Genomic DNA, 10,738 nt, shown 5'->3' with positions numbered 1-10,738 from the left:
CTGGAAGTGAGACTATTTAAAATCAAATTGTACCAGGCTAGTTTTTCCTGGTTTTCTTATGAAACCAAAATTGTACAGAAATGGCTATAATTGCTTATGTTTAGATTGATCTTGGTCTTGGGTTAGGGATTTCAAAAAATATTTAGTAAAAATGCAACTAGATAAAATAACATGTTAAATGTTTTTTCATTTGTAAGTCACTTTGCATAAATGTGAAATGAGAAAAATGGCACAAAAGCTGTCACTGGGGAAGTACCCCTTTCAAAAGGTACACATTTTTACCTATAAAGAGTACATAACTACTTTAAAGGAACCAAATATATCAGGACCTTTTTAAAGGGTTCTATCCGAGTGACTGTTTTTGTGCCATTTTTCTAAGAGTTTAACCATCTTCTTTGAAAACAACATCTGTTTTTATACTTCTGTCATTTTAAAATTGGCCTTGTGGTTCCCAGAATGCTTTGCATGAGGCTGTTATTTTAGTTTTATTCTGTAAAGATAAAGACTTGTTAATTTTTTAATGTTCATTTAACTTTGAACAAACTGTTGCCAGTAAATAACATCAATTTAATCTACAGTAGGTTACTGGCAAACAGCTGCCAGTATAATACTGTAATTAACAGTGTTAATAAGTTTATAAATAAATAAATTGAAACACCACATCAGTATTATTAATACTAAATAATTTTCATCACATTAGGCCTGAAGTTGGGCGTTCAAGTGAAGTGAAAGGAATTTTTTAGCCTTTGAAAAAGGAAAAGTGGAAAGAACATTCTCTTCCTGAGTTTTACCGGATATCTGTTCCCGACAGGATATCATTCCCACCCTGAAGCCCCTGTTTTCTCTGCACCCAATTCAAACTCCACTCATGAACAGGGTTTGGCTGTGTGCTGTGGTCATCTGCATTGTCTCATATCCAGATGTATCTTACATAACATTGCTTCAAATAAGATCAATACTTAAGAGACACAGAAACTATATCAGAATTAAAAGAATATGCAGAAATTGTGGTGAACGTGTGAGGAATTGAAGAGCAGTGATGTCTCAGTTCATTTGACTGCATGATGCCTAGCAGGAAAATACAAACCGGTCGGATGTGAACTTCCAGTAGTTGGTATTAAAATTCATGCTTATGAAGTAAAACATCAAAAGTTTTTTTATTATGATGATCAAAATGAAAATCACAATCTTGAGTGGATGGGGTGGCATGACAATTTATAAAATTACATGACACAAAATGAAATTTTGGAGAGATCATGACATAAACTCATTTGGGAATCGTGACTAATACTGGATGACTGTCCGGAAATCCAGAAAGATCCTCTGTATTTATTCCAAGGGATTGTCCGCCTCGTGATGACGTCACTCTTGCATATGAATTTCAGTATGATGCTTATTAAAGCAATACCTCATTGGCTCCTTGGGCAAAAGGCTGATAGATTGTGGTAAGGACCACGTGGCTAAATTATAAAATTAAAGCAAATAAATTAAAATCAATCAATAATAATTAAATCCCCAATGCATTCGCATCTGTGCCTTTATAAAGTTTTAGAAATATAATGTTTTGATGCATTTTTATTTATTTATTGCAATTTTTTAGATAAAATACATGATGTTTATATATGCTATGAAAAAATGTAATGCAAAAGAGAAACGATTGCTTCTTATTTAATTTAGTGATATATTGATGGATTATAGTGGGCGGAGCCTATATTGGCTGCCTAAAATGAAGCGATCTCTTCTCACGAGTCCTCTCTATGGATGAAGGCGAGTACGAGCGGGCGTGGAGCGGACTGAATATCCATTTTTACCAGGATTTATGTTCACCGACATGTATGGATATACGAATGACATTTTGAACAGCCCGCAACAGCTGAACTAGGCTAAGATGAGCTCAGTTTTGATCGTTATGTGATTGAATTTTGAGACACGAAACAACGTTACATTTTCATTTGTAAATCACACTGTGAGAATTTATTTGCATCACGACCCTTCAAAGTGATATGAACATGGATGAAGAAAATCGAGGTGAGGTTTCTGTGCTTTTTTCGTAAGCATAAACAGCTGTCAATCTCCGTCCGTGTGTGTCAAACCGAGTACGCTGCCTAGATAGACGGCAGCATGTTTGAGTATCGTTGAATCTGCCCACATTGATAGATGTAGGATTTATTGTAGTAAACTGTAATACAATTCCTTGATACTAAAGATGTTTAACCTTACTGTAGTACATCTATACAAGTATACTACAGTACTACAGTTGATCAATTTACTGTATAGTTAATTTTAAAGAATACTATACAGTGTACTACAGTACAATTAAGTTTACTTCAGTAAATTCTACGGTATTCAGTACTTTGTCTTCTGAGTTAAACTTATGAATTCCTAGTATGGATGCAGTTTACTTGGTTTAGACACACAGATACTGTGAAAGATTTTTTGTTGAGTATTTTACTACTAAAAAAACCCCCAGCGAATTTCTTGATAATATTAATATACTATCGTGAATACTTTGTACACTATTATCAATGATTGAATCATTATTTACATAATTGTTGCATTTTTATCTATTTCATCCGATCATGTCATATTATTGTATATATGTCAATACTGTCATTGTGTTTTCATAAGAATTTGTTGTGCTTCAGTCTCGTATGGCAATGTAGGTCGTGAGTTTGTTTGATGTGGAGATGCTTTGAAGTAGCTGGCAAGATGTTTATGAGTACAGTGGTGGTGCCAGGAGAATTCATGAGCCATTTAATTACTCCAATGTATAATTTAATAACTTATTCATTAAAAAAATATATATATTTTAGGTCAGAGAGCTTCAGTGCTCTCCATGACAAAAACAAGGTTACAAGAAACAAAAATGTATTCTCGTTTTTAAAAAAGCTAATTGAATACTAGCACATGCATTCAGAAATAAAGTGTACAAAATCTGCATTTAAAAAGGTCCTAATATGTACCATTTCAGTACAAATATGTGGTACTAATATGCACCCTGTACAAATATGCACAAATGTGTACTTTTTGAAAGGGTACTGTCCCAATGACAGCATTTATAACCTTTATTATGAGAGTGTGTAACATTTTGGTATATACTTTGGTTTATCATAGTAAATTTATTTGTAAAGGGCATCAACTTTATGTTTACCTCTTTTGTTTTTGTTGTTTAGATACTCGGCGTGACCTTGTAATACACTTACTGCCCATACTACACGTAATGTACTCATTATTGGTTGTCAAAGGAAGTGCGCTTAAATGTGTGGCTATGTGGCTGATGACCATAGCAGAAAATACTAAGCTTGGTTTAACACGAATGGGCGGTTTCCCGGACAGGGTTTAGATGAACCCATGACTAAGCCTTAGTTATTTTAGGACATTGAAGTAGTTTTTACAAACAAACCTTACAGTAAACAATACAGGTGTGCATTGTGAGACAAAACAATAGCACTGATATATGTTAAGATATGTCGGTCCAAGGTGTTTTTAAATGAAGGCATTTTATTCTGGAACTAGGATAAGCCCTGTCTGGGAAACCGCCCCTAAGGGTTTAATACTAAGCTTTGGTTAGTTTGATCATGTGGGCATGCATCAATGGGCTTTGAGATGAATCTGTATCCAGTTACTGTATAAATGCGATTATCTGAATTGGCATTGTAGATAAAGGCAGTGATTTAGTTATTGGACTTTATTACTCTGTGAAAGTTGTTTTAAAAATACCAGGGTTAAAAAACAGGTCAGGATCCAGATCCAAAAAACAGGCTTTGGTTGATTGATTTACAACCGTAATCACTTAATCTGACCAAGACCATTGTAAATGTCTACAAGGACAAGAGGGCCAGGAGATGTAGAGGCACCATTAAGCTCAATACATCTTCCTGGTTCCCTTTGTATCAAGATCCACACAACTTCAAAGCCTTGGAATAGCCAGCTAGTTAGTCTTATCTTACCGTGGGAAAAACCACATGGAAAACCACTTTCCTTCTTTTTCTGTGTAGATGGTGACTGAAAACAAGGGTCTTTGGTATGTCAAGGGCAACCTATCTAACAGATTTTGTGTCTTTAACAGAAGTGCAAATATGTTTGTTTTACCATTTTTATCCTTGCTTTTCCTGAGCTACAGTCCAACAAAGAGCAGACTGATTAAAGAGAGATAGTGAGTCCTGGCACTCATATAGTATATGTCTGATTTTACCGATGTCTGGTTAAGGCTCTCCTGAGGTGCCGTCTGGCACCATGGATGACACAGGCAGTGGTCAAAACCTCATCAATGGTGTGACTTCTCCAACCGAGATCTGAAGGACAAAAAAGATGGAAAAGATGCCTAATGTTCAGAAAAAAATAAACCTTAATTGGTACAGCGTGGTTCGGTTAGCAACACATGGTTGTGAGATTTTGAAAGAAGGCACAATTAATGACCTTCAATGCTTTCAATAAACATCTATGCTTAAATATAGCAAAATCTTTTACTACTCAGTGAAATCATTTTGGAATAAATAATTATACATATATATAATGGTAAACGACATAGTAGTATTATTGAAGCATCCGTAGTATTTGGTTTAGATGCCGTTTCCTGAGATAGGAGAGAAAATGAGAGAGAGCTTTCAGTGTATTTGTTAAAGTCCCACATATGGAATTAATTTTAAGAACGTCTGGAAATGTTTCCAAGATGCTTTATTAGCTGTAGCAACAGTTGAACCAGTGTTGGAATGATTAAATTCCTATTATGGAAAACAAATATTTTTATTTTTGAAACAAAAAGTGAAAAGGAAAAGTAAAAAAAACTAAATGGCTATTTGATAGGGTTGTCAAAACCTTTGTCTCGGCAGGAGATTTAAAAACAACCACTCGCTCGTACAAAGAATCCTTGTCTACTTTTCCACCCACTGAGTCAAGACTGTCCCTGAGCTCCATCTCTTTAATGCCAGGAATGCAGGATTCGGCAGCGGTGCATTCTTCGGAATTACTGTGTTTTTCTTTGCAGATTTTCTAAATCCACGAAGGGTAATTGAAAAATATGTGGGCACCAATATTACACAAGACATCACATGTGCAGTCTAAAGATTGGGTAACAGATATATTTGTATCATTCCAATAGCACTGATACACACTTAAAAATAAAGGTGCTTCACCATGCCATAAAATAACAATTTTTTGCTGAATCTTTCCATAAAGAGCATTTAAAGGGGACGTATCATGAAAATCTGACTTTTTCCACATTCAAGTGCTATAATTGGGTCCCCAGTGCTTCTATCAACCTAGAAAATGTAAAAAAGATCAACCCTGAAACTTAGTTTTGCATGCTCTGCAAGCTTGTGAAAAATTAGGTAATTGAAATTTGGCTCCCCCTGTGATGTCAGAAGGGGATAATAATGCCCCTTAAGGGCTCGTTAATTGGGTTTAGGTCCTACGGCGTAGCCACAACGGCGTAGGTTCCACGTCGGTTTTCATTTATACTTTTGCGTCGTCGTCCGCGTCGACGTGCAATCACACGCGCAGACCACTCTGGTAGGCAGTATCCACACGACACTTGTAACCACAGTAGCAGCGCGACCATCAAAGAAGAAGAAGTTTGGCAAGTTAACCCACAAACGAAGAAGAAACAGACCAGCAATGATGGAAGTAAATAAACAGCGACTTTTGTTGCAGTTTGAGATAAATCACTCCTCAACATCTTTGTTTTCACCGTTGCAAATGGAAATACCTAGGATGCAGTTTTTTACCTGACGGGAGGGGTTCTGGTGGACCAATCACAGCGCTTGCAGTCCGCATAGAACTGACGTGCTGTAAAAATTTTACGAGGTGCACGTCAGGCTACGCACAGGCTAAGGATAACCTCTGGCGTGGCTACGGTGTAGAGCTTACGCACGACTATAAATTGGGCTTTAATCTGCACTATCCAACCACGACCCTGCCATTTTGTGCAGAGATCAGCTTATTTGCATTTGAAAGGACACATCCAAGGGGCTGTTTACACTTGGTATTAAGATGTGTTTTCATCGATCGGATCACAGGGGACGAAAGATACACATTAAGTTTACACCTAATATTTAAATCTGTCTCTTTTGTCCACTTTCGACCGCTTTTGTCCTGAATATTGTGAGGGGGTGGTCTGACGAGACTGTGGGCGAGTCTCTCAGATGACATTTAAATGCGAGCGGGAGTAATTATGAGTTTATATGGACGCAAACTAATATTATGTCAGAGTCCGCTGCTTGTTTAGCAAGTAAACATGCTGCACAGAGTTTTGTACGTGTATATGTAAGAGCTTTCTCTGAATTTTCAGCGCAATTGATGAAATAGGATCGCGCAACTTTCACACGCTTTCAAAACGAAACTACGGAGATCAGCTGCTTCAGATGTAAAGATCGAAAGTGGTTTTGACTACCTCAAAACTCAAAACGTTTTGAACACCGTTTACACTGGCATTAACGTCGCCCACTTGTGATCCGATCAATGAAAACGCATGTTAATGCCAAGTGTAAACAGCCTCCAAAATGGTATGTTTTTGCTAATACCCACAAAGTGGCAATTTTAACATGCTATGATAAATTATCTAGATGTTATTTTGAGCTAAAACTTTACATACATACTCTGGAGACACCAAAGATTTATTTGACATCTTAAAAGAGTCTTGTGAAATGTCCCCTTTAACAGCTGAAGAACCTTTCTGTTTTAGAGAACAATGGTTTTTAGATTATAAAAGGGGTGAAAGAAATGGTTCCTATAAAATTTGACTGAATGGTTCTTAGAGAAACCAAAAATGGTTCTTCTTTGGCATTGCTGTAAAGAACCTTTTAAGTACCTTTATTTTTAAGAGTGTAGCATACACTCTTAGATGTAATGTGGGTACAGCAGCATCTAGCAGTGAGATTGCGAATTGCAACTAACCTCAATTTCAAAACGCCATAGAGAAGCTACAAGCCGCCACGGGAAAAACATGTAGTCGTCTGAGACAACTCAGAAATGAAACACGCACTGAAGAACAAATGTACAAGGCTATTGTAGTTCCATGTAAGGAGACCCTAACATACAGTTAAAAACGTCTCATTCTAGGGTAATAAAAACAATACAGTTCATTATGTAAGGTCTTTATACACCACTGATAATATAATTATAGATTATATTGCATTTCTGTCAAGAGATCCTTCTAAAAGTCACATACTGCCCCAGACACATAAGGTTTTATGGTAGGAAAGCAATTGTATTATCTTTCTTTAAGAACATGTCAATAACCAGAGGGTCTATTATTATTACATTACATTACATTCTTGCATTTGCCAGATGTTTTTCAAACCCACTTACATTGCATTAATGTATACATTATCAGTAGTATGTGTGGGCTCTGGTTATCCACAACCAATGCTACTATACAACTACATATTTATTATCTATATACCTGCTAGACCAATCTTTGTTGTATATTTATGCACAACCTATGCACAAAAAGTCTCACCCAAAAAATGGGAATTTAGAGCAGTCTGTTTAAAAAAAAAAAATGGTTAAGCAGATGTTATGGTCTGCATCTTCAGTGTTTTTTCTAGTACTATTTTTGATAAATGCAGAGGGGGATAAAAATTCAGCTGGACTTTAAAGAGGATGAAGAGAAACACACAGTGATAAGGACACAGAAACTTTTCCTTTCGGACAGAGATAAGCTTGCCGACCATTCCATCTGTTCCACTGGTTAACAGATATGCAAATGTCTTTCCTTATTCTAAAAATATCTATCTTTGGATATCTAAATATCCAAATGAGTTTTGCACTACTAGATAATTAAATGTAGTGACCTATAGAGATAAAATATCTGTCCTCAAAGTATTCCTGCATGAATCGAATAATGCATCATCTATATTATTGGGTTGATTACCATGATTGACAGATGCATAAGAGTGCATGACTGACCACACAGAACTCTGCTGATGCATTATGCTGTTATTATGTTTGAATAGGTTTTGGCTGAGACACATCTGTGTGTCAGTAAATTTCCTGTATACTGCAACTCCCCACAGACGACTATGTGTGGTTAATATCGGCGTGTGAGGCTGTGGATTTAGAGCAGCTGTGCTGATCCTGTGCTGCTATTGAGAATAGGGATGAGATACAGTTAGAGGGATTGAGGCCATGTGTGTAGATTAAAGAGCCTGGCTGCAAATCCAGATTTCATGCCTCAGATCATCAGCGTGCACTGAAATACGACATATCCTCCTCAACTGTTCTCACAATCTTAAATGTGGCTTTTACTTTAACACTATGTCTGATTTAGACTGTAGTGATTTTATAGTCAGCAGTGCTTTCTGCTTTACAAGCAACCGTAATGGTTTCCTATCAAAGTGTCAGTCATACTGATGGAATGAAGCATTGACATTGATAGTTTGCATATCTCAACGGTCCTGGTTTTTCAAGTCAGGATGCAAATTTGTGAAATCATCACTAGCTGCTGATGTTATAGTCTTTTTGAACGTTCCTCTTTCCACAGTGAAATATATCTTACAGTTTTCAAGTAGCATTCCATTAGAATGAAAAATCACAGATGAAATCTCTATAAAATCTTAATTAAAGGTGCAGTGTTCAACTTTTGGGAGGATCTGTTGAAATAAATATCAATTGGGTTTTTTTGCCAAATGGACCTGAGAAAACCCAAACTATTTCGCGTGTTTCCTTTTCCAACACCCCCTCTGTTTGCCAAGAACACTTGTGACATTGTGTTGCCCGCGGTAGGTTGATTTTCATTAAGCCAATCAATTTGAATGCACACTGTAGTGGTTACCTTGGTGTTGTTGTTGGATAAGAAATCAAAAAAAAAGTGGCAGCAGGCCAAATGGGTTGCAAAACCAACGGGGTTTCTTACCGTCTGACTTGTGTGTGCCGGTTGCTGACCGTACACACATCCGTTCCCCTTTATTTTTGGGTCCAGTCAGGTTAAAAACAAAAGTGCTACTGCACTGTAAAATAATTCCGTAGAAATTTCAATGTTATTGCAGCTGGGTTGCCGGTAATTTACCGTAGATTTACATTTATGTTATTTACTGGCAAGAGTTTGTTCAAAGTTAAATAAATTTTAAATATTAACTAGTCTTTATCTTTACAGAATAAAACTATACAATAACAGCCTCATGCAAAGCATTCTGGGAATCAGAAATCATCATCAACCTTTTTCTGTTTTTTGCTTCAGATTTTGTTTCCCAGAATGTTTTGCTTGATGCTGTTTTTTTAGTTTTACTCTGTAAAGACAAATACTTGTAAATGTTTAATGTTCATTTAACTTTGAACAAAATGTTGCCAGCAAATAACATAAATGTAAATCTACGGTAAATTACCGGCAACCCAGCTGCAATTTCTACGGAATTTTTTTACAGTGTGGGTCGCGTCAGATTTGAGTCTAATTTTGTCTGTTTTTTCTCAGGTCGATTCTTTCTTAAAACATTTTTTATGCATGTCGAGTTCGGGTAAAAGGTGATTTGGGTCTTTCCTGGTTGGGTACATTTCTTTGGACTCGAGAAGACCTCTAGTCTCCTTACATTGAAGTCGCCATCATGTTTCTACGTTAATAGACAAACTGTTGTACAGAGCGCATTTCGTCCCTACGTTCTCCCCGAGGGGCAACCTTCCGATTTCTCTGAAGCCAAACTGCAATTCATCGACTGGCCGCTTGAGGCTGGCTCCAAAAGAGAGTCAATTCCCATAGACTCCCATGTTAAAAAGGCCCAACTTAGTTTACAGTATAAAATAATATGTTTACATCCTGGTACAAAAAGTGTTTTTGGTCTGAATAGCTAATCTTGCCCTTCATGATAACTGTGAGCAGGGGCGGTTCTAGGGTCAGTGGATATCCGGGGCTTAGCCCAAAGACATCCTAGCATGTGTAAAAAATTTTAATAGCTTAAACATGATAAACGTTTTCTAAGTGGTATTATTTTTGCCAGATTAACTTTTTAATAGTCCTCATTAAAATAACAATGTTCCACTGAGTTAAACTGAGAACACTTTACACTGATATCAAAGTAGTTGTTCACCTTAAAATGAAAATTCTGTCATCTTTTTCTCCACTAATTGTTATTTTAAACCTGTATGACTTCTGCAGAACACGAAATAATATATTTTGAAAAATATTGGTAACCCTAACACTACTCCCCCATGACTTTGACTAACAGTTTTTTTTAACATATTGGCTCTTTTTTACTCTCCACTTAATTCATTGTTCCTTTATTTTATCCACAACTGTTCTCTCTTTAATATACATCTTAATTTTTTCTTGTTGGATTTCTTTTTAATGTCATAAAAAGAAACATTCTTTCACACTCATCTCTTAATTCATCCAGGATAAATACAAATTTCATCCAGGATATGTTCCTGGATCTCAAACCCAAGATTGACATCTCGTTGCAGGGCTACAAAGCTATTTTAACATAAAATACACTATATTTCTGTAAATTACATATTTTTCTATTATTTACCACAGAAAGCACCGTTTATATTGCACTGTATATTTAACAGTAATATTTTCTTAACCTTATCTTAAATAACTTTATATTAAAATTTGGCACTAAACTAACACGTTAAATTCCTGAGTATGAATGTATTAATGATAATACATTTTCTGCAACCAGGTAGTGTTTCTGTTTTGATTTATTTAGGATTTTTTAAGTTACAGACTTGACTTGGTTATGTTCAATCTCTGTAAAACTAAATAAGGCTACTGCTCTATGAGTAACTTAAGCACAGACACAGCAAG

The 10,738-nt window shown here is 36.2% G+C and overlaps 1 protein-coding gene across 1 annotated transcript in view; it reads left to right on the top strand.

Annotated features, from left to right (window-relative positions):
• The first annotated feature begins 1,718 nt into the window (after window positions 1–1,718).
• cyth3a (cytohesin 3a) overlaps window positions 1,719–10,738 on the top strand; it is a 29,351-nt gene continuing 20,331 nt past the window's right edge. The window contains exon 1 of the mRNA XM_065242572.1: window positions 1,719–2,028. Within this exon, the coding sequence (XP_065098644.1) occupies window positions 2,004–2,028 (25 nt within the window). The 5' untranslated portion in view covers window positions 1,719–2,003. The remainder of the gene's footprint in view (window positions 2,029–10,738) is intronic.

The sequence above is a fragment of the Paramisgurnus dabryanus genome, chromosome 1, assembly GCF_030506205.2.
Source record: "Paramisgurnus dabryanus chromosome 1, PD_genome_1.1, whole genome shotgun sequence".
Taxonomy (NCBI): Eukaryota; Metazoa; Chordata; class Actinopteri; order Cypriniformes; family Cobitidae; genus Paramisgurnus; species Paramisgurnus dabryanus.
Note: the sequence above shows the minus strand (reverse complement) of the source record. Positions and strands in the feature narration are given on the sequence as shown.